At 38.0% G+C, this 25,962-nt stretch overlaps 1 protein-coding gene across 1 annotated transcript in view; it reads left to right on the top strand.

Moving 5' to 3' along the window:
* The window catches only part of CNTNAP5 (contactin associated protein family member 5), an 880,881-nt gene that overhangs the window by 202,024 nt on the left and 652,895 nt on the right, over positions 1-25,962 (top strand). The window contains exon 2 of the mRNA XM_082465787.1: positions 17,250-17,354. Coding sequence (XP_082321913.1) covers positions 17,250-17,354 — 105 coding nt within the window. The remainder of the gene's footprint in view (positions 1-17,249; positions 17,355-25,962) is intronic.

The raw sequence follows: 25,962 nt of genomic DNA, 5'->3' as shown, positions 1-25,962 counted from the left end.
TTTGTGTAGTCTCAAAACATAATTTCCTTACTTTACAGAGGCCTAAGGATAATCATAATTATAATGCTTTAGCTAATACATAAGTTAATACGTATAATTAGTATATTTCACCCCATTGATAGAGCACTTACTATGTGCCAACCACTGTTTTCTCTCTTGGTGGCTCATAATACTCCTCGTTTGTCACAACTCCCCTTTGGAGAGCAGACAACATCAGCTGTATTTCCAGGGAGGAAACTACTGCACAGAGAAGGGAATGGATTTGCCTGGATTCACCAAGTTGGTCCGTAGAACGACAGACTGTGCAAGCAGGGCGTTGGGACCCAGAGCTGGGGCCTTTTCATCCTGCTTCACACTCCAGACCTGTCAGAGCTTGGACACTCAGACTTACAGTCAGGTTCCCCTCCATGTGTCAAGGTTCATGCCCAACACTCTCAGAGACGGGTTTTCTACCTGCGAACGAGGGTGTCTAAGGATAGACCAGGTACGTTGCCTTCCCAGCCAATACCTGTGTGATGCTGATAACCGTGTCCTCATCTGTCAGACAATCACCGTTATGACTGTCCTACATGCCTGAGATGCTGTTTTCCAAAGATCAAGTAAAGTCTGTATTTGGAAATTGTACACATATAAAAATAATGATGATGATTCATCAAAATTCTCTTCAGGCACTCACAGTCTTTTTATTTTTATTTTTTTATTTTTAGTTGAAGTACAGTTGATTTACAATGTTGTGTTAATTTCTGGTGTACAGCAAAGTGATTCAGTTATACATATATATATGTATATATATATATATCAATACATTCTTTTTTTAATATTCCTTTCCATATAGTTTATAATAGGATATTGAATATAGTTCCCTGCAAGCACTCACAGTCTTGATTTCCCTCCCTTGTGTGACTTGGGCAAACAAGTCTCTTTAGTGTTGCCCAGAGAGTTCCAATTTTTGAGAACTGCTCAGTTCCTACCCATATTTTTAATCTCAATTTAAGACTGTCCTCCATTTATCTAAAATTCTACTTAACATACAATGACTGAGCAACCGATCTGTGATCATCACTGTGAACAGCAATGACAGTAGAAAGATAAGTAAGACATGGTCCCCCCTCACAAAATCTGCGGGTCAGATGTGTGACAACATCATGAAAACACAAGCCCATCACTGTGACAGTTCCTCCTAGGGAGGGACATATGAGACAGTAAAGACCCCAAAAGGAGAAGGTGGTTCTCTCTGACTGGAGGGATCAATGCATGCTTATGGGAGCAACTGCATTCTGTACAGGGAGCAGGGGCTGATGGGTGAGCAAGAGGAAGGCAGCGCAGGAGATATTCAGGACAGAGTCACATATGGAGGGACACAGAGTGGTGACACAGGGTTCCCTGAAAGCTGCCAGGAATTTGGCAAGTGTGAGCACAGACTGAGCAGTAAGGAATGTCCAAAGGAAAGTAACCAAGAGTCTGACCATGAAGAGATATACAGAAGCAAGGAACTAAAGTTTCATTCTAAATGCATGGGGAGTTACCTTCCTCAGGTCAATGGAATATTTCTTTTTTGCTGAATATAGTGCTCATTGCTCACCTCTCTTTGGGTAATTATGAATGCATCTCTGAGCCATTGCTTTGGAGAGGTAGGTGTGAGGCATGCTCACCAGTCTCCTTGCTTGGCTGCCTTGCCAAGCCTTGACAACTCAGTGTTTGGCTTGCTGCCTGTCAGGCAAAACAGACCTGGTTCAGGAATTCCCCAGAGCTGGATGAATAAGACATGGCCAGAAAGATTAGTGAGTGATTTGAACCTCAAGTAAAGCAACAAACAACAGTTTTGTCTGGGTCTTGAAAGAATCTGTGTTCTGAAAAGAGAGATCCCACTCAGATAACAGGTCTGGACTCAAAGAGGGCTAAAAATCCTCGACAGAAACTCTCTGGTAATTAAGCAGCACCCAGCAACAACTGAGCACAAGTGGCTTGTGGAATCTTGGTTCACGAGCCCAGGGTCAGGCTGAAGCTCCTGCTGTGGGAGCTCTGAGTATGAACCACTAGACTAACAGAGAACCTCAGACCTCAGGGAATATTCATCACGGTGAGGTGTCACAGAGTTCCTCATCTCAGCACCAAGACCAAGCTCTACCCAATAGCCTACAAACTCCAGTGTTGGAAGCCTCAGGCCAAACAAACAGTAAGAAAGGAACACAATCCCACTCATAAACAGAAAAAAAGAAAAAAATGAGATGGCAAAAAAATATGTCACAAATGAAGGAGCAAGGTGAAAACCTACAAGACCAAATAAATGAAGAGGAAATTGGCAATCTACCTGAAAAAGAATTCAGAGTAATGATACTAAAGATGGTCCAGAATTTCGGAAACAGAACGGAGGCATGGATTGAGACAATACAAGAAATGTTTAATAAACATCTAGAAGAACTAAAGAACAAACAAACAGAGATGAACAACACAATAAGTGAAATAAAAATACACTAGAAGGAATCAATAACAGAATAACTGAGATAGAAGAATGAATAAGTAAGCTGGAAGACAAAATGGTGGAAATAACTGTCGAGGAGCAGAATAAAGAAAAAAGAAAGAAAAGAATTGAAGACAATCTCAGAGACCTCTGGGACAACACTAAACACACCAACATTCAAATTATAGGGGTCCCAGAAGAAGAAAAAAAGAAAGGGTCTGAGAAAATATTTGAAGAGATTATAGTTGAAAACTTCCTTAATATGGGAAAGGAAATAGTCACCCAAGTCCAGGAAGCACAGAGAGTCCCATACAGGATAAACCCTAGGAAAAACACACCAAGACACATACTAATCAAATTAACAAAAATTAAATTCAAAGAAAAACTATTAAAAGCAGCAAGGGAAAAACAAAAAAATAATACACAAAGGAATCCCCAAAAGGTTATCAGCTGATTTTTCAGCAGAAACTCTGCAGGCCAGAAGGGAGTGGCAGGATATACTTTAAGTGATGAAAGAGAAAAAACTACAACAAAGATTACTCTACCCAGCAAGGATCTCATTCAGATTTGATGGAGAAATCAAAACTTTTCAGACAAGCTAATGCTAAGTTAATTCATCACCACCAAACCAGCTTTACAACAAATGCTAAAGAAACTTCTCTAAGAAGGAAACACAAGAGAAGAAAAAGACCCACAAAAACAAACCCAAAACAATTAAGAAAATGGTAATATGAGCATACATATCGATATTAACCTTGAATGTAAATGGATTAAATGCCCCAACCAAAAGACATAAAGTGGCTGAATGGATACAAAAACAAGACCTATATATATGCTGTCTACAGGAGACCCACTTCACACCTAGGGACACATACAGACTGAAAGTGAAGGGATGGAAAAAGATATTCCATGTAAATGGAAATCAAAAGAAAGCTGGAGTAGCAATACTCATATCAGATAAAATAGACTTTAAAATAAAGACTGTTACAAGAGATAAGGAGGGACACTATGTAATGATCAAAGGATAAATCCAAGAAAAAGATATAACAATTATAAATGTTTATGCAACCAACATAGAAGCACCTCCATACATAAGGCAAATGTTAACAACCATGAAAGGAGAAATCAACAGTAACACAATAATAGTAGGGAACTTTAACACCCCACTTACACCAATGGACAGATCATCCAAAATGAAAATAAATAAGGAAACACAAGCTTTAAATGACACAATAGACCAGATAGATCTAACTGATATTTATGGAGCATTCCACCCAAAAGTGGCAGAATACACTTTCTTCTCAAGTGCACATGGAACATTATCCAGGATAGATCACATCTTGGATCACAAATCAAGCCTCGGAAAATTTAAGAAAATTGAAATCATATCAAGCATCATTTCTGACCACAATGCTATGAGACTAGAAATCAATTACAGGAAAAAAAACTGTAAAAAACACAAATACATGGAGGCTAAACAGTGCACTAATAAATAACCAAGAGATCACTGAAGAAATCAAAGAACAAATAAAAAAATACCCTGAAACAAATGACAATGAAAACACGATGACCCAAAACCTATGGGACACAGCAAAAGCAATTCTAAGAGGGAAGTTTATAGCAATTCAATCTCACCTCAAGAAACAACAAAAATCTCAAACAATCTAACCCTACAATTAAAACAATGAGAGAAAGAAGAACAAAGAAAACCCAAAGTCAGTAGAAGGAAAGAAATCATAAAGATCAGAGCAGAAATAAATGAACTGGAAATGAAGAAAACAATAACAAAGATCAATAAAACTAAAAGCTGGTTCTTCGAGAAGATAAACAAAATTGATAAAGCCTTAGCCAGACTCATCAAGAAAAAAAGGGAGAGGACGCAAATCAATAAAATTAGAAATGAAAAAAGAGAAAACACACCTCACACTGCAGAAATACAAAGGATTATATAAGAGACTACTACAAATGACTATATGCCAATAAAATGGACAACCATGAAGAAATGGACAAATTCTTGGAAAGGTACAATTTTCCAAGACGGAACGAGGAAGAACTAGAAAATATAAACAGACCTATCAGAAGTAATGAAATTGAAACTGTGATTTAAAATCTTCCAACAAACAAAAGTCCAGAACCAGATGGCTTCACAGGCAAATTGTATCAAACATTTAGAGAAGAGCTAACACCTATCCTTCTCAAACTCTTGCAAAAAATTGCAGAGGGAGAAACAATCCCACATTCATTCTATGAAGTCATCATCACCCTGATACAAAACCAGAAAAAGATATCACAAAAAACGAAAATTATAGACCAATATCACTGGTGAACATAAATGCAGAAATCCTCAACAAAATACTAGCGAACAGAATCCAACAACACATTAAAAAGATCATATACCATGATCAAGTGGGATTTATCCCAGGGATGCAAGGATTCTTCCATATATGAAAATCAATCAGTGTGATACACCACATTAACAAATTAAAGAATAAAAACCATATGATCATCTCAATAGATGCAGAAAAAGCTTTTGACAAAATTCAACATCCATTTATGATAAAAACTCTCCAGAAAATCGGCATAGAGGGAACCTACCTAAACATAACAAAAGCCATATATGACAAACCTACAGCAAGCATCATACTCAATGGTGGAAATTCTGAAAGCATTTCCACTAAGATCAAGAACAAGACAAGGATGTCCACTCTCACCACACTTATTCAACATAGTTTTGGAAGTCCTAGCCATGGTAATTAGAGAAGAAAAAGAAGTAAAAGAATACAAATTGGAAAAGAAGAAGTAAAACTGTCACTGTTTGCTGATGTCATGATACTATACATAGAAAATCCTAAAGATGCCACCAGAAAACTACTAGAAATAATCAATGAATTTGGTAAGGTTGCAGGATAAAAAATTAATGCACAGAAATCTCTGGCATTCCTATACATCAACGATGACAAATCATAAACAGAAATTAAGGAAACACTCCCATTTACCATTGCAAAAAAAAAGAACAAAACACCTAGGAATAAACCTGCCATAGGAGGCAAAAGACTTGTACTCAGAAAACTATAAAACACTGATGAAAGAAATCAAATATGACATAAACAGATGGAGAAATATACCATGTTCTTGGATTGGGAGAATCAATATTGTGAAAATGACTGTACTACCCAAAGCAATCTACAGATTCAATGCAAAACTACCAATGGCATTCTTCACAGAATTAGAACAAAAAATATTACAATTCATATGGAAACACAAAAGACCCCAAATAGCCAAAGCAATCTTGAGAAAGAAAAATGGAGTTGGAGGAATCAGACTCCCCAACTTCATACTATACCACAAAGCTACAGTAATCAAGACAGTGTGGTACTGGCACAGAAACAGAAATATAGATCAATGGTACAGGATAGAATGCCCAGAGATAACCCATGCACCTATGGGCACCTAATTTACGACAAAGGAGGCAAGAACATACAATGGAGAAAAGACAGCCTCTTCAACAAGTGGTGCTGGGAAAATTGGACAGCTACATGTAAAAGAAGGAAATTAGAATACTACCTAACACCATACAAAAAAATAAACTCCAAATGGATTAAAGACTTAAATGTAAGACCAGACACTATAAAACTCTTAGAGGAAAACAGAGGAAAAACACTCTTTGACATAAACCACAGCAAGATCGTTCTTGACCCACCTCCTAGAGTAATGGAAATAAAAACTAAAATAAAAAAAATGGGATTTAATTAAACTTAAAAGCTTTTGCACAGCAAAGGAAACCATAAACAAGACAAAAAGACAACCCTCAGAATGGGAGAATATATTTGCAAATGAAAAAACAGACAAACGATTAATCTCTAAAATATACAAACAGCTCATGGAGCTCAATATCAAAAAAACAAACAATCCAGTTAAAAAGTGGGTGGAAGACCTAAATAGACATTTCACCGAGGAAGACATACAGATGGCCAAGAGGCACATGAAAAGATGCTCAACACCACTAATTATTAGAAAAATACAAATCAAAACTTCAATGAGGTATTACCTCACTCCAGTCAGAATGGCCATTATCAAAAAATCTAGAAACAATAAATGCTGGAAAGGGTGTGGTGAAAAGGTAACCCTCCTGCATGGTTGGTGGGGATGTAAATTGATACAACCACTATGGAGAACAGTATGGAGGTTCCTTTAAAAGCTAAAAATAGAGCTACCATACTACCCAGCAATCCAACTACTGGGCATATACCCTCAGAAAACCATAATTCAAAAAGAGTCATGTACCACAATGTTCATTGCCGCTCTATTTACAATAGCCAGGACATAGAAGCAACCTAAGTGTCCATCGATAGATGAATGGATAAAGAAGATGTGGTATATATACACAATGGAATATTACTCAGCCATAAAAAAGAATGAAATAATGCCATTAGCAGGAACATGGATGGACCTAGAGATGATCATACTAAGTGAAGTTAAGCAAGACAGAGAAAGACAAATATTACATGATATCACTTATAGGCGGAATCTAAAATATGACACAAATGAACTTATTTATGAAACAGAAACAGACATAGAAAAGAGACTTGTGGTTGCCAAGGGGGAGGATGGGTGGGGGGGATGGATTTGGAGTTTGGGACTAGCAGATGTAAACTATTATATAGAGAATAGATAAGCGACAAGGTCTTACGTATAGCCCAGGGAACTATATTCAATATCCTGTGATAAACCATAGTGGAAAAGAATATGGAAAAAAGAATGCATCTCTTTATAACATCTTATGACTTGCCATTTGAGATAGATATATACACACATACATACATACATATATATTTTTTACTCCCCTGATACTACTTATTATATTTATCTAAAAGAAAAATGAGGAGTCTTAAGTGTCATTTGGACATCATTTTGATGTGTGATTCATTCATTGTCTCTCTTTTGCTTGATTTAAATTTGTTAATTTTAGAAACCAATTTTTGAGCTTCCCAAGACTCCAGGATAACAAAATAGAGCGTCACTGACACCAGAAATCTTGACATGATCCTTCATTCTTACGTCCCTTTCAAATCAGCAGGCAATGATGATTCTTATATAACTAAATTGCCTTACTTTCTCCCCATCCCAATTACCATTGTTTTAGTTCAGGCCTTTATTATTTCTTCTTTACTATTTCTATAGGCTTTGAATGGGTCCTCTTGTCACCAGTCTTTTACCCTCATTCTCCTCCCCGCATCCTCACCCCAGACATGCACACACGTACACACGCTCCATTCTCCTGCCTGAAATCAGAGCAAACTTTCTAAAATACAAATTGATGTGACTGTCTCACCCAAAGCAGTGTTTCCCAGCTTTTTATGCTTATAATCAAAAAACACAAACATGGAAGGCCCTACTTAACATGTCACAAGATTTTTTTAATAAATAATGTATAAGGACTAGAAAGAAATCCAAACGTTTTGTACAGCCTCATCCCTCGTAATGTTATATAAGAGCTGTGCTTCCTGTTCCCTTTTAGGCTCAACAGTCTGTGGACCAGATAGCAGGATGCCTGGCACATTGTGCTTAAGAACTATTGAATGCATCCAAGAAAAAATGTGATAAAACTTAGAAAGTGTACTGTGTTTTGTCTTGGAGCATACGCAACGCATAAACAGAATAGCTCTTGGCGCAGAATTATCCTATGTACCCTGAAGAGCTGATAAAGAAACAGTCTTAAAACCATCTGGATGGACAAAGTAAAAAAAGGCATAGTAGAGGGTATAAGAAAGATCATTTTTTAAAAAGCAATGGCTGGAGATGATGAGCTTGAATCTAAGGAAGGAAGAAGGATAGAAAATAAAGGGAACTAACGTGTATCCAGTCATGTGCCAATCACTGGGTTAAATATTTAACATGAATTGTCTCTTTTTGTTCTCACGACAAGCCTGGATATAATTATGATCTCCATTATACATAGAGAAGACTGAGATTAAATAACTTCCCAAAGGACATATAATTAGTAAGCTGTAGAGTCAGGATCTGAATTCAGACTGGGCTGGGCTCCAATGTCTGCCTCTTTCCAGATATACTGCAGTCTTCAATTGGTCCAGAAAACACACACACACACACACACACAGAGCCAGATTATGCTCTTAAGTACCACTGCTGCTGTCCCTGAGCTGACATTATTTTCTTACCTACAAAGACCAATAAGAATCCATATTTGTTCGAATTATCAGTACATGTTTATCCCATCCACTCATAAATGGTTGGCATTGACCCACATGGGGTTGTGCTATCAGCCAGCTGGCCAGTCCCCAACTCAAGCCTATCTTTTCAATCAGGCATTTTTCCTAAATTCTCATGAGTAGATTGATGACACACAGAGATTGTAGTGTTTCCTTTAGGAGCTCTAGGCCTAGACCCATTAGAGATGAAGAGGGTTTTATAAATGTGTATGGATTGATCGAGCTGCACATGAAGATTGTAGTTTCCTGAATAACCAGGATTTTCAGTGTAATTTAGAACCACTCAATACAGGCTATCAGCTATTGGAAGTTTAGCTCCAGTGTATTCAAAAAAGAATAGATATCTACTTGAGAGACACAGCTCGAGGAAAGAAATTCTCAACTCTGATGAGCCCTGAATTGACAGAAGCACTATCTTTACAGTTCTCCAGTTGTGGCCTTTCCTTCCTTTTAGTATCCTATGCATAATCACTTGAACCATGCACTAAGTAAAAATACATTCTTTCTTCTTGCCATTTTTTAAAGTTTTTAATCTTATTTTTCCCATTTTCCCAATCTCATCATTGTAAGATTATCATGTATCATGCATCCCATTTGTTCATGTATTTAGCTTTGCTTAAAAATCCACTAAATTCTGAAACTGATTTGGCTCTACTTTATAATGGTGTGTGTGTGTGTGTACGCATGTTTGTCTGTGTATTGCATGGAATAGTGATAGGTGGAGATGGGGAGAAGGGTACAGGAGTGTATAGAAACAAAGTTGGATTGAGGAAATTTTAAAAGAGATAAAATTTTATTTTTTCAAAGATTTGCTTTTTCCTTATCAGTCTCTTCTAAAACCATCCCTAGTAATCCAGCCACCAATCTCAGTTTCTCATATTCCAGAAATTTCTAAGCCTTTTCATCTATTATTTTTACCTTTTCTACACATCCAAGATTTCATGTCATCTAGCTAATTCAGTTAAGCTAAGAAGGACCATTCATAATCCTAAAGAAGTGATAGCTTTAACATATTTGAATTTCACAATCTTGAGTGATTCTTTTGGAGGGCATGGTCCCCTGACCAAAGCGTATCCCAACAACAAGCCCCGTACTCCTGATGTCTGCTTGTTGGATGTTACTTTCTGACTCTTTGATCATCCTGTGACCCCTCATCAGTGACACCCTGCCTTATGCTCAGTTTGGACCTGTTTTATGTTAATAACTCCCTCTTTGGTCTTTCATTTTCATGATGCTACTTCTGGAAGCCAAATTGAGGCTGGCATGCCTAATAAGTCATGGGGAAGAATATATGTTGAAAACAGTGTTTTAGAAAGAATGCTTCAATGATACTAGAGCCCAGTGTAAACTCAGCAGACTTATAAAATCATAACATGATATTTAAAAGCATGAATTAGGATCAAGTAGTGGGCAAGGGAGAAAAAAATAGAGTATAAATCTGAGAGATCTTTCTAAGCAACAACAACAACAAAAAATGGTAAGGCTTGTAACTTTCACTGTTTCCCTAAACAAAGATTTATTGGACATATACATAGTCCCAGATGTTAAGTACTGTAGTTAAAAAAATCCCTGCTCAACATGATGCTTTATATCCCACACATGATTAGTATATCATATGCCTCCCATCTGAGGGGCTTAAGAAACATTTTTTTAAATCAGATTAAGTAATTGATAACTTAGATTTAAGGATAGAAGAGAAAAAACAGAACAAAGCAATCAATTGTGAGCCTGATATCCCTAAACTGAGAATCAAAAAAAAAAAAAAAAAACAAATCCATCAGTGGCAGTTAGGGTAATCTGAGAGGAAAGAAATTTAGGGAAGTATACTTTGAAGCCATTGTCTTTGGGCTAATTATGGGACATCCATGTACAGGTGTTCTTGAAAATCCAAGAAGGAAAGAGCTAAACTCACACAAGATAATCACATGGGAGACCGGCCTTTGCCAGACTATGAGGCTTTCCTGCCACCATTTTAGGGATGGGAAGCAGATTTTCAGACAGAAGATGTGCGCAAAGTCACACAGACCTTGGTTCAAAGACCAGTATGAACAGAGACTAGAGTGTGAAATGAACAGAGAAACTTGTAGGCTGCTCACCCATCCAGTATGAGTGATATCTCCTGCTGGCTGCGCTGCAGGGACAGCTGACCACCTAGAAGGGGAGCTGCCCAAGGGGCAGGGAAGAATTATAGCTGCCACTGCTGCCTTGTTATTCTTCTCCGTGGGTTTGATTATGGTCAAGTCCTAGCAAGTCACTTATAAGTGAAGATCAGTACCTCCAAACCAAGTCTCTCCTAAAATCTTGAATAGAATGATTTTAAAAGCCTAGAAAGAACCCCAGAGCACCCTTGTTAATCCCTAGACAGGACCACCTCCCCTTCGGGATGCCCTGGCTCCTCCGCATCTGTCCATCACCAGTCACAGCTGTGGGACAGTGAAGGGTGTGTCCGTCTCCACCGTGTTGGAGGAATCGGTTACAATTGCTTTTACTACCTCGAAAGCCTGACAGAAACTCTGATACCTAGAATGTGCCCAGTTAAAGTTTGTTGATCGAACAAGTGAACAATCACCTGCGCCGTTCGCAGAGGAGGGAGCTGAAACACAGGAAGGTAAAAATGAGGGCACATTCACAGTGAAGGGAGAAGAGGACCCAGGATTCCTGTATCCCAAGCCAAAGGTCTCCTGCATATAATCGTTCATACACGTAAGGAGCTTTTTAAAAAATACGTGGAATATCTTTCAACCCAGAGTAAATGCTTGGCTCCTTGAGCTCAGGGTCTGTGTCTTTGACTTGCATTCCGTCTTCCCACAGCAAAGAGCACGACCATGTGTATCCAGCAGTAGCACTGCTGCTAATCAAAAGGCAAGTAGCACTGCATTATGGTGGAGGTGGATGTCAGGATAGAGAAGGTTTGACCTTCCTTTCATGACTCATTTTAGAGAGTCATGTTTCTTGGTCTGCGCATCATGGAGTAATTTATCTCTTAGGATTTCATGGTGGAAAATAGGGACAGGGTCAGAGTCAAGAGTAATATTAGAGTATTTATTTTTGTTGTTTGCTAAGTGAAATTATAGGTAACAAGGGGAAAAATAAATGAAGCTAAAAGCGTGAGTTGCCACTTCTAAGCCTCATTGTAGGCACTACACAAAACACATGCTTTATGTCTTTTAAACAAAGTGGGCCATTAAGTGTGCAATGCTAAGAGGAATTTTATCTCACCTATAAATACAAATGAATCCCTTAAGCTCCAAATCCCCATATACAGACAATTTACTCTGGTAATCAAGGCGATGCTCACAATTTAACTTCAGTTACCATCTGTAACTCCATTGGTATTCTAATAATAATGAATAAAAATATACACTGACACCCAAAAATGTTACTTAAAGTAGAATCATCTTAAAGAGTCAATGATTATTTCTAAGAAGCTGTGTAAATATCATATTTACTCAGAATTCTCTTTTGTGCCTTTACCTTTTAATTAAGGTGAAAGAAGGCCTTTAGTATTTAACTATACATGTATATTAAGGGAAAAATTATCCCCACTTCTTCAGATTAAAAATATCAAAGAAAATGCTGGCCTTGAATATGCATATAAATATTAATCAGAAAACAAATACATTTTTTTTTCTTTCATCCTGCCTTTGTGGTTTGTTTTTTTTTTTACCCCTTTTTTGGTGGGTAGGAGAGAGTGTCAAAGGAAGAAATAAAGAAGGCCAAAAAAAAGTAAGAAGTTCAAATTCTTTTGAAAATTATAGACTATTTTTCAACATTTTTCTGTTATCCAGGAAATAAAACCATACCCTGCCTTTTGCAGAAAATAAGTCATTTGTTAAAACAAATGTTATGAAGAATGATATAACTAATGATTACCAGATTTATGCACAGGCGGCAGGTAATTCTGACCTAGAGGTCACCGTCCGGGACTGAGGAAACCTGGGTTTCCATCCAGGCCAGTCTATTAATTAACTAACTTATCCTGAGCAAGCTTGTCATCTCCTTCAACCCTGAGGTCCTCATTTGTAAAGTGAAGGGAGGGCTTGAATTCCACAATTTCAGAGGTCCCTTCTGGTTTTGACATCATCTTAGTCTATGAATGTGGGGCTAAGTCATTTGCAAATAGGACTGGGGTTATTCAACACCCACGGATAGGTCTGGATTTTTATCTGCCTGGGCAAGGGGTGGGTTTGGAGGTGACCCTTTATGGTGTAAAGGAAAACAAGGTGGCAGTTATTTGTCAAAGAAAATTGGACAGTAATAATGTGAAAAAAGGTTTGCATTTTTAAATAGCCTTTTAATTTCCCCTGATTTGTGCAACACATCTTTGAGAGAACAAGCCCGTGAATGGGCTTTTTAAGGAAATATTTTGAAAATATTCTACTATGCCGTTGCATCTGTGAAGTGCGGTTCATTTCTGGAAAAATCATCATGGTTTCTCCAGGTTCTGTGTTCCACCGGAAGCCTGACTTCGAGTCCCGCCTTATGTTCTTCCTAAACTTCAAACATCTCTCTCCCTCCCAGAATTTCTTCACCCTTTCCTCTTTCCTTATGTAAATACGAATAAACATCCACCACACTTCTGGAAGAACCGACTGATGTATTTAGCTTGCAAACACACTGTCAGAAGGCTGAGATGTGAGTGGTTCCTAAGATTTAACAACAACATGGGTCTGCTTATTTAAAGCCTGCAGGGATGGTGGAGCAGATGGTACTTTGTGTCTTTGCTTCCTAGCCATGTGTTTGGTGCAATGTCGGCCCCGTTTCAGGAAGGCTGCCAATCCACAGAGGGAATGCAATGCCACCCTCCCTCTCCTGTGTGTCTTCACCCCTTCCCCTCCCCCGTACTTCCTATCCTCCTGCTCTTCAGGTTGACCACAAACCTTTAGTGCAAAAGAACTTTTGGTGATGTCAATTCTTGTGCAGGTTTTGTAACACACACACGAGATCCCAGGAATAAAATTGTTGAAAATGGTTGCTCTGGATTGCAAGCAGATATTACAGACAATTCACATACTACTTCCTGGGCTTATTCTGTGCTTTATCCTTTAAAGGGGGACTTTTTCCATCTCTTCTCATTCCATCTTTAAAGTGATTCTATGGCTAGATGTGGCAGAGATGACTCTCTCGATTTTGCGGACAATGGAGATACAGCTTAGTGCATTGGGATGTATTATCTGGAGTCACCAAGGCAAGAGAAGAAACCAGTCTAGAACGAGGCTCTCTCAGTCTTAGTCATCCTGACACCATCCACTATCCCCGGCCTTCCCAAATCAGGAATCTTTTAAAAAGTAATTACAGTTTACCCTTGAACAACGTGGGCTGAGGGGCACCTACCCCCAACATAGTGAAAAATCTGAGGTTCCTCATCCTGTTTTCAACCAACCACGGATCCTATACCACTGTACAACATATTTATTGAAAAAAAATCTGGTATAAGTGAACCTGCACAGTTCAAGCCCGTGTTAAGTGTCAACTATACTGTCCTCATTTATGCTAGATTGTTTCTCCTCTGCTTTAAGAATAGGACAGGTTTAAAAGTAATACACATTTTGCATTGAGAATGCTTATATGGACAAATTCTTAATTCCCAACCACTAGGAGTAATTTGATTACCAATTTGAGTCCTGGTCTGTTCTCAGTTTAGGTGACTTGTCAGGTTTGTTCATCTGACGTAGAGAAGAGAGAGGGATCTACCTATTGGCCAGGGAGGAAGGGGTGGTCTTTCTTTCTTTCTGATTGGAAACTTTCCCATTCTTATCACTTTTAGGGATAGGGGAGTAAAAGCTCAGACATGTTCTCTAAAGGCCACTGCAATGTCCAGGGTCCATGAGAAAAGGGGCCCTGAAGAATCCTCTCTGGACCTTTCCATTAGCACAGATTGTTTCCAATGGGTTTACCAATTTCCAAAATGGAAACACTGACCCTATAAATGGAGATACAAAGAAGGTACATTTCACAAGAGGAACTGGGCAGTGGGGAAATAGCAGCTGACGTCAGGAGGCCAGTGTGGTTGGAAGCTTACTTCTCCCCGAGACCAGTGCCTGGTGGAAAAGGGGACTGCACAGGGCTGGAAGAAAGAGCACTTGCCTGGACGTCTGACCAGTTAGGTACTCATGTAACTGGCTTGGATGTAATGTTGGTGAAAACTCTCCTCAACCATCCCATCCATTTATTGACTTGTTTATATCTTCATATTTTTCAATGGTCTCTGAGCTCCTTGAAGTCTGACACTCAATTTTACTCAAATGTATCCCAATGCCTATTCAAGATCAAGCATAAAGTAGGACCTTATAAATATTTATTGGACTAAATTCAATGAAATGATTAGGTTACTTCAATTTCTACCTGGGGAAAAAAAAATAGGGTTAGGAGCACAATACTCAAAAATGTCATCAGCAACCAATTAAAAAAAACAAACACACAAAAACCTAATAAAAATGGTAGCAGTACCAACAAGGTCCTACTGTATAGCACAGAAACCTATATTCAATATCCTATGATAAGCCGTAATGGAAAAGAATAGGAAAAAGAATGTGTATATATATATATATAGATATATATATAGATATATATCTATATATATATATATGTATAAATGAATCACTTTGCTGTACAGCAGGAATTAATACAACATTGTAAAATCAACTATACTTAAAAAATATTGAAAAAAATGATAGCAGGGTTTTATACCTGTTATATGTTTAAGAAATACATAAATACTATAATAATTATGGTACTTGACCTTTAAAAGATCTTCAGTTTGCTTGTGGAAGTGGGTGTTAGGAGGGTTGTGAGTTATTGGGTAGGGGTGGAGGGATATTATCTGAAATTGGATGGTAGCTGTAACTACAGATGTGGGTAGGTGCTGCTCATAACATGGCTGGGAAGAGGAATACTTTGTGGTGCTTTGTGTGTGTGTGTGTGTGGTGTATTCTTCTGGGGCTCAGTCCAGTTGGGTTCAAGCTTTGGCATTCACCTGTTTCCTGATGATGAAACTAGCATAAGCAAATGGAAGATTTCCATTATGTTCATATTGTTTCCTAACATATAAATAGAGTAACAAATTCATGTTCCCAAACAATTGTGTTGGAACGGTACATGCAACCCCTCTCACTTGCATCTTAGGCCTGGGGTAAAGTGGCCCTGAGTTCTGTTTTCTATTCTCAGAATGACCGTAACTACTGAGGTGCCCTTGCTCTGATTTTTTTTCCCTTGCTCTGATTTTTGTGTTATTCCTCCTCAGTGAGGATCTGGCTCTATTTTGTGTTTGTTAAATGCCTCAAAATATTTTTCAAACATTTGTGTTTGGGAGAAACTCAAAATATATTTTGCCAGTTGATTTTTTTAACACATTGAACAAACAAAATTCAATCCTTATGTATCTCATTAATTTTCCTGCAATTAGAAATACTGCTCCCTAAGAATTTGCTGTGTAAACAAGCAGCCTCATAATCCTATGTACATTTTCTTTTAAGAATGTCAACTCAGCTCTTCCTGAGAGCATTTAACACCATGAAGTTGACATTCAAACTGAATAACACGTTTCAAATTTGTTTTGAGTGAGGTATGTCTAGATTTCATGAACTCATTTGACAATATTCTTTAAGATCAATTGTATACAAAATGGAAAAACGGTAAGAGTGTTGGTACTGTTAGGTGGATTGATTGATTACTTCCTTCCTTTACTCACCTTTTCATCCTTTGAGTAAACCTTTATTGAAAGCCTATTATATGCCAGAGTATTTGCTAAGATCCCACAAAAAGCATGTTACCTATTGGAGAATGCAAACATATAAATGAATGATTACAAGCTCCAATATGCTCTGTGAAGAGCAGAGTCCTGGGCATGAGATTGGATGGTCAGGACAATCAGAGGAGCCTATCTACATTGTCAAGACCACATCTCTGCCCATGGCTCCACACTGTTCCACATCTGGTCAGCGTCAAAGAAGTCTTAGGATACATACCTACCACATTTAGGGAAGGCTGGGGGTTATTCTCTACTACTTCATAGAATAGAAGTGAATTATTAAAATCAGTAATTCATTTTCCAAAGACTTTCACGCAACTAGGAGTGAGACATTCTAAGTTATTCTGTCCCTCTAGATAGAACTAGTACAAGAGTCCTTAGGGACTGAAGATGAGAGAGTAGTTAAACAATGTTCCCCATTTTTAAACCATCTCCTCTTTTGTAGAAGAAGCTCACTAACCATAATCTGAGGCTTTGCTCAAGTGGTTGATCAAAGGAATGGAGGGATAGTTGGATTTTGAGTTAGACAAATCTGGGCAAGAATTGTGGCCACGCTGTTTTCTAGTGTTGTGACCTTACACAAACTACTTAACATCTCTGAACTTGAGTTTCCCCAACTGTGAAAGAAACTTAACCCCTGTCTTTGAGGATTGTTGTGAGGAGTCGATGAAACAGCACATGGAAACAAGTAGTACCAGCCTTGATCAGAGGAGGTATTCAATAAGTGGTAGTGGTTAATGCTTTGAGTTCTCTCTTTATGGAACACTTCTTGCTAATGGAATTTTCTCTCTCTCCCCTTTCGTTCTAGACAACTGTGATGACCCATTAGCATCCTTGCTCTCTCCAGTGGCTTTTTCCAGCTCCTCAGACCTCAATGGTACTCACATCCCAGCTCAGCTCAACCGAAGAGTTGGTGAGTAGGTAACAAACTCTAAAGGCAAGCGCTGAATAAGCACACAATGGGTAAATGGAAGAAAGGGAGTAGCTCCATGTGCTGGGATCCTGTCCAAGAGCAGTGTTCAGGAGAAGAATGGGTAGAGGGGCATTAAAAGAATGAAACCGTGTTTCCCAGCACATAATGGATATTCAGAGAATACTGGTTATACTGGTTACTGTTCCCCTGAACCCACCTTCTTCTTCTTTGATGATCATAAAATGCCTCTGTGAACAAATATTTTTAATTTGCTTTATTTTTATATTTCATGCATCTAACATAAATAGCTACCAAAATATATTATTATAATAGCATGTTATCATGAGCAAGAATGAAATCTACCCAGATTTTTCCTTCAATAACTTTAATTTTTACAATATAATAAATGTTTCTAACATTAAAAATATAAAACGTTATTAAGTAAAAGTAAGAAAATACAAAAATTGTGTAATGCTACCAGCTAGAGATAACTGTGGTTAAATGCTGAATGTGTATCTTTACAGCATATGAGTGAAGGAAGTGCAGACACCCTTAACTAATGTCTCATGTGAAATGCCTTTAACAAATATGATGCTGGATATCTAGAGAGATATATTTTAAATCATATTTATAATGCATATATATATATTGTTCTATAGTTGAATTTTTTAGTTTTCAAAGACTTTAAATAACTGATGATATTTGTTTATTGACATACCTAGTGAACACTCTAAACACTTTTTCAAGTTAAAAAAAAATTGATATGCAGTTTCAAGAGGTACACTGATCTGGGAGAGTTCGCATTATTTAATCTTGACTATATTTTCCCATTGATACATGAGGTCAATCACATTAGTAAGTTTCCAATGTTGATCCATCTTTACATTCTGGAGTAAGTCCTAATTCGTTGAGGTGCTATTGATTTTTTTTTGTAAAGTGCAGAATGATTTAATTTGTTTACATTTTAATTTCTGATTTTGAATCTCCATTCAGAGTGAGATTGATTTGTAATTTTTATTTGTATACTTATTGTTTGTTTCATACTACACATCACAAGTATTCTGGTATAATGCAATCAATAACTTAAAACTTAGTAAGTTCTGTGTTTTTGTTGAGAGAGGAATTTAAGAATGGTATTCTAAAGGGAAAAGAATGGTTAATCAAAGACCCAGCAGGGAAATATTAATGACAATTTTGTACTGCCTTTTCATGAATTCTCTGTGCCAAAAATTTTATAAAACATTTCACCCATATTATGATATTTAGTCTTCACAAAGATACTGCAAGGTAAGCATTATTACCTTTTTATCTTCAGATAGGTTTTCTGAGGCTCAACGAAGTATATAATGTGCCTTAAATCATGAGGTTAAGAAGGGGAAATGCTTGGATTCAAATCTAAGTCATGTGAATCCACAGTTTTGCTCCCAACCACATTAACAAATTGATTTACTAACACAGGTTTAAGAAGGGTGTATTAGAGAGAAAAGAGGTTTGGGAAGTATTCCGCCCAAGTTCAAATGCTGGCTGTGGTGTTTACTTACAAGTTCTGTGAGCATCTGTAAGTCACTTACTTGCTGTCAACCTTGTTTTTTTTTTTAATCTGTAAAGGGGACCAGTAATGCCTGCCTTGAAGCATCGTGTGCAGACTGAGACCAGACTTGCACATTCTAAAGCTCCTTCTCACTGCAGGGTAGAGAGAGACTGGGGCAGGGAGTTACATTTGTCATTTCAGTAAGAAACACAGGTTGGCAGATTTTAATAGAGGCTCTCCCACAGGGCATCCGGAGCCAGAGTTGGTCTCAGTCCCACCCAATCGTGCGGTGGCAGAAGGTCATGACTGCCTCAGTAGCTCCTTGGCAGTTTCTGGAGAAACTGTGAGTCAGATCATAGGCCAGCTCCCCCCTTTATGGACAGATATCGACAGGACACAGATGTCTCTGCTTCAATTTATTATCATTATCCTGCTCATGGGGGCACCCGTGTGCCTGAGCTCAAGGTTAGCATGAGCGTAGGCAGAAAGGAAGTTGACCTTCCTCCTTCTCCCAGCTAGAGTCCAAATCAGGAAGGCCAGACAGGAGATACAGTTGGAGGGTCGGGATGCATTGGTCTAGAACTCATCATGCGGCACAGGTCCATTCACAGGGCTAACCGTTGCCCTTAAAGGAAATTAAATAGGAGAGCTTTATAAGTAGCGATGCTGAGTCCTACCTCCCAGATATTCTGAATTAATTGTCTGGAATGGGACCCAAGAATGAATATTGATAAATTAAATAAATACAAGCTTTCCCAGTGATTCTAAAATGCAACAAGTGTTGCAAGTTACTAGATTGGATGAATTCATGAATAACAAATCTTTCCATTAATATTTACTGAGCACCTACTATGTGCCAGGCATTGTACTAAAACTCTGGCACATAGCTGGTAAAAATAGGTACAAATCCTACTCATAAAAAGTATACATGGATAACACAAACTACCATATAATGAATAGCTAATATTTGTGGTTAGTGATAATATTGATTTTATCATAAATATACATATATACACAATATAAATGATGTATTGTGTGTATTTTTATATACACATATGTATACAGTAGGATATATAGAGAGTTAATTATATACATATGGTTGGATATATACAGAGTCAGTCATTTATATAGAAAAAGGTAGATATATCCATGGTTGTTTATATATATATATAAAACCAGTGTGTGTGTGTGTATGTATGTATGTGTGTGTGTATATATATATATATATACACACACACATATATATACACAATCCATATGTAATAGAATACATACACAATGCATATACATGTATATGTATGTATATAGTAGTATATGTGTACATATACACATATATATATAATACACACATAGACTATAAACGTACATAGTATAATTATAATAAAACAAAAGCTATTATGTTAATGATATTAAGAAGGGTTTGTCATATGTTTTGTAAAATAAAATTTAGAAAGTTGAGAAAGCTGTAATTTTTATTTTACATTGAAAAATATCAGTATAAAGTAATAATTTATTTGTCTCCATCTAAAAACAGCCTTATGTGCTGTCTGTCCACTGAAATGGCCTAGAAGTACTTAGAGCCCTATCTAATGAACCCTTTTTTTCTACATGTCCTCCTTTAAAACTTCCTTTTTCTTTTAAAAAAGGAAAGACAGCAAATATACCCCAAAGAGCAAACTGGTCCACCTGGCTTGAAATCTACGATAATGTCGGATATACATGGAAATTTCAAAGAACATCTTGCTTTCAATTTGAATTCTCCGTATAGTGTTTTTAACAGCAAGTTCACAGCCAGATGCTAAATAATTGCTCCTAACACTGTCATTATCAGGCTTGGCTCCTCCCTGAATGGATGGATCCTATGCCTAGTTCATAATCCTTCTGTTAGCAGCTTACACCTACCAGCATACAGCTAAAGACCACAACAATATACTTAGCACTTACTATGAGCCATAAGAGTTCTAAACCCTTAAGGCACATCAACTTAATTCTCACAATTACCCTCCATGTAGGTATTATTATTATTATTATCTCGATTTCACAGATAAAAATGCCATGGCACAGCGAGGAAAGAAAAGACTATGAGAATAAAATTTCTAGGTGGATTCAAAACTAGTTAATGTCTTAGGGGATAATAAAAATTGGGGGGTAATGTCTTCTCTATTGGACAAACATTTATGGGTTAACATGTAGCTTCATAATATCTAAGGTCTAATGAGCCAATGAATAGTAAAACCCAATGACAGGTACATTCTCCTTGAGAATTAAATGATCATTGAGTAGACTTGTTAAAAATTGCCCCAGGATAATGTTGAAAGATCAAACTTAACTCTCTTTTGATTTCCAAGTTTTGGATTTTGTTTAATATACTCCATTCATTCATTCATTTACTCCCTTATCTCAATATTTCATGATTTCCTTCTACTCTACCCCATTCAGCCTTCCATGCACTTGTCAAGGAACTTCCTGGTTTTCCACCGCAGATGAAATCCACATTGTAAAACTCCTGACTTCCGTAAAGCTAAGTCTTCCTCACTGAAATGAATGGGCTCAGTGGCATCCTCCCAGCTCCTCACTGCTGAACTATTTCACAAAGATAAAGGCCCTGCAGGTCTTCAGACACCAACTTAACACTGCCACATCCCCTGGGAATCATATACACCTGTGGCATACACTGAACGTAGGTAATTAAGGACCACTTCGCCTCCACTGTGTGCTCAGAACTCAAGCGTACACATCTCTGACCTACACCAGGAAGATGAGGGGCACAGCTGGGAAGGATGTCATGTCCCAAGCAGAGATCAACACAAAAGTTGAAAAGAAAAATATAGGAAAGGCATGCTCATGAGTACCCTCAGATCCTGAGTAAAGTAAGTCTGGGTTCTGTCGGTGACGAACTCATCTTTCTGTTAGAAAACACACCCTTGGAAACAGCCTTTGACCTTAGGTACTGCTGTGGCCACCAAGGTCTGGGCAACTCACTGGACCAGGAGAGAGATTAGATGGTTAAAACCCACTCATAGTCTTCACGCTGCTATCTCGTCTAAGGAAGAAATCGGCCAAATGGAATTTTTGTTCTCTCACTTTCAGACACTCCTCACATTTTATCCACACACAAAGAAAGAAAAAGCAAAGAAGAGAGCTAATTACTTTTAAAAGAAATGACAAAAGACATTAAACTGGGGGTCAGATCACCCTTAATGGAGGTTGCCAAGTCAATATGTATAATTGTGGCTTAGGTGGGATCTGATCTTGTCAAATGTGATTTGTTTTGTGGCAAGAAAGCTTTTGATCTGGGCTTAAAGTTGGCTGGGCTGTGAGAAGCCCTTACTGTTGGCAGGAAACTCAGGAGTTGGTGACACAGCATGAAGCCTCCCCTGTGTGGGTTAGAGCCGCTTGAGAGTGAGGAGAAGTTTTTACTTTATGTGATTAGAAGGCAAATAGGAATGGACATCTTCGGCCCCATGAGAGGAAAGGTCTGTATTTTTCTTTCCCATCCTTCCCTCCCCCCACCGCCAATAGAATTTTGAAATTTTAGTTCTTCTTCCTCACTCACTATATTTCTGAGATGCTTGCCTGTGTAAGTTGAGATCATGTTTCTGGCATGACAACTTTGTTGCCATGGAGATTTTGATTTTTTTCAATGTCAAGGCATTTTCAGCTTCCTGGGCTCATGGATGAATGGAGAGGCTTAAAAATCTTTCCTCTTTTTGGCACAAAATCGATGCACGTTTTTTCTTTCCCCCTTGGGCAGCGCTTGGGTTGCAAAAAGCTAAGGACCCATGAAGGGCTTTGGATGTTGGTTTTCGTTTTGGTGTCTGGTCCCTCCTGAAGAGGTGTGGATTGGGAACAGTTCAGGAAGCAGGGTCTTCACAATTAGCATGATATCAGCTGTCTGGGGACTTGTTCCTGATGAGCTAGGTGACAATACCGAGGACCCAATTTCATCAGCAGCACTACAGTGCCTGCTTGCAAAAGAGGGTCCCATCTGGATTGATTGAGCCAGACGTGATATGGATACAATCTAATCTGTTCAAAAAGACCGTGCGGTGTATAGAAATCTGTCACTGGATTCCCTTCTCTCCCTTTGAAGGGCTTTCTCCTCCTTTTCAGCACCTTTTCTTTCTTTTCTCCTGTCCTGGCTGCCCCCAGGAACGGCAGACATCAGGTTCTATGCTTTCCTTTGTTGCCTTATATGCACCCTCTCTTCTCGAAGTGTGGACTCTGCATAGTAACGTGGGCATCACCTGGGAGCTTGTTGCAAATGCAGAATCTCGGTCTCTGCTCCAAAACTTCTGGATCAGAACCTGTGCTTTAACAGCTGTTGCATCCACACGTTCAAATTTGAGATGCACTGTGCTGGCGCATCCCTGAAACTCCCACTCCTTCAATTCTTAATCAAAGTTGGCTAAGTCATTATGAATAAGGAATCATGCTGGAAAATAGAAACTTCAGCTTTATTTTTATCATCACGTCAGTACTCTAAGATGGTTGGTATTATTAATATTTTTAAAGATTACAAAAGAGACTCAGAGAGGTCAAGTCACTGATCTAAGGATATACAGCTAGTTGTTGGTAGGACTTATATTTGAAACTAATTCTGTCTACCCCATGTTCACTGTATTCATGTTGATCAGAGATCTTAACCTGAGTAAAGGTGTTGTTGACATGATAGTCAACACTTTCAGGTAATTTTGGCATTTCAACTGGGGTTGTCAGTATTTTAACCACAAAGACTGGATATTTAGGCATCAAGGAAGAAAGAGAGACACGAACTCCATGCCCCTGAAAATCATACTGTGGTCTAATATGCCTGTGGGCAAAACTAACCTGACCTAAATATTTAAACAATGCCCAAGGCTTATTCTCTTACTAGGACAGCTATGAATCACTGAGGGATACAGGATAGAAATCTTCTGCTATATAATAGGAGCCTTGGGACACTGTCTCAAGTGTAGACAAATCACATGTGATGACCCTTTCTCTATTCAGCTAGGATCATTACAATAGAAAACGATGTTAAGAGGGGAAGGAGGAATCTTACGAATACTTTTGCTCACTAATAATATAATGCTTCAAAGACTCTAAACATCAATATTTGCCACATAGAGAGTGATAGATAAACCCATGCAATTCACCCTTTATTTTGCTCCCAATGACTGGTCACTTCCTTTGAAAAGCCAAGTGGGTATTATTTCTAAGAGGCAACCTTTATTTATTTATTTATTTTTACATCTTTATTGGAGTATAATTGCTTTACAATGGTGTGTTAGTTTCTGCTGTATAACAAAGTGAATCAGCTATACATAAACATATATCCCCATATCTCCTCCCTCTTGCATCTCCCTCCCACCCTCCCTATCCCAACCCTCTAAGTGAACACAAAGCACCGAGCTGATCTCCCTGTGCTATGCGGCTGCTTCCCACTAGCTATCTATTTTACGTTTGGTAGTGTATATATGTCCATGCCACTCTCTCACTTTGTCCCAGCTTACCCTTCCCCCTCCCCGTGTCCTCAAGTCCATTCTCTATGTCTGCATCTTTATTCCTGTCCTGCCCCTAGGATCATCAGAAACTTTTTTTGTTTTTTAGATTCCATGTATATGTGTTAGCATATGGTATTTGTTTTTCTCCTTCTGACTTTACTTCACCCTGTATGACAGACTCTAGGTCCATCCACCTCAGTACAAATAACTCAGTTTCATTTCTTTTTATGGCTGAGTAATATTCTGTTGTATATATGTGTAAGAGGCAGCCTTTAAAATACCAGCTCAGTGAATCACCAGTCTGACGTTGCTAAACTAATACTTTGCCAAGAGACAAGGTCCTTTGCAATTCCTCAGTTCATTGCTTTTAACTTAAACATCGTAACTTAAAAATGTAGTAACGGAATTAAGAGCAGGATAATTCATGACATATACTTGTCTAATGATCGGCAGTGTACTACTGTATTCACAATGAGTGTCACACCCAGGTGGAAATAAGTTGCGTTTGAATAGTACCTTGTATGGTGGATACTCTTGCTTTGTCTAACGTGGAGTAGTTAGGTAGGATGTACTCAATCCAATCCATTTACTCAATCCCTCTGGAAGATGTCTTTCACCTAAGACATTGTGGAAATGACATTAAAAAAGATGAGCTAAGAAAAAATAAATATGTAAATAAATACATTATAAAAAGATGAGCTGAGGAACATGGATGGACCTAGAGATTGTCATTCTGAGCGAAGTAAGTCAGACAGAGAAAGAGAAATATCGATGATATCACTTAAATATGGAATCTAAAAAGAAATGATACAAATGAATGTATTTTCAAAACAGAAATGGACTCACAGACTTAGAGAATGAACTTATGGTTACTGGGGTTGGGGAGCAAGGGTGAAGGGAAGGGATAGTTAGGGAGTTTGGGACTGACATGTACACACTGCCATATTTAAAAAGGATAACCAACAACCAACAAGGACCTACTGTATAGCACAGGGAACTCTGTTCAATACTATGTAACAACCTAAATGGGAAAAGAATTTTATAAAGAATAGATACATGTGTACATATTACTGAATCACTGCTGTACAGAGTCATGTACCTGAAACTATCACAACATTGTTAATCAGCTATACTCCAATATAAAATAAATAAAGTCACTGGGAAAAAAAAGTATCCAAAGATGAGTAGATATATGTATATGCATAACTAAAAAAGATTTTGTACACCTACAAAAAACGCAACATTTTAAATCAATATTACTCCAGTTTAAAAAAAAAAAAAGGTCCAGCTCCATAGCTTGAAAAAAAAAAAAAAGAATCCTTTACGGGAACTTTATAATACCTATCAAATTTCAATAAACAAAAAAAGATCAGCTGAGGATTTTTGAATCCACCATATGGACTGAAAATGGTAACATATAACCAACTCTAAGGAATCAGAAAACAGGAGTTGCTATGAATGTTCAGTTCATCTTTCTCCAGGATTCAGGTTCAAATGCCCCTTATCCTAGGGCTCTCTCTTCCTTAGGGCCCACTTCGACTGTTTCAAACTGTACTTATCTGACTTATAGTATTCGTTTATGCAATCAGTT

The sequence above is a fragment of the Balaenoptera physalus genome (assembly GCF_965194825.1).
Source record: "Balaenoptera physalus genome assembly, chromosome: 6".
In the NCBI taxonomy this organism is placed as follows: Eukaryota; Metazoa; Chordata; class Mammalia; order Artiodactyla; family Balaenopteridae; genus Balaenoptera; species Balaenoptera physalus.
This window is presented reverse-complemented; position numbering and strand designations above follow the sequence as displayed.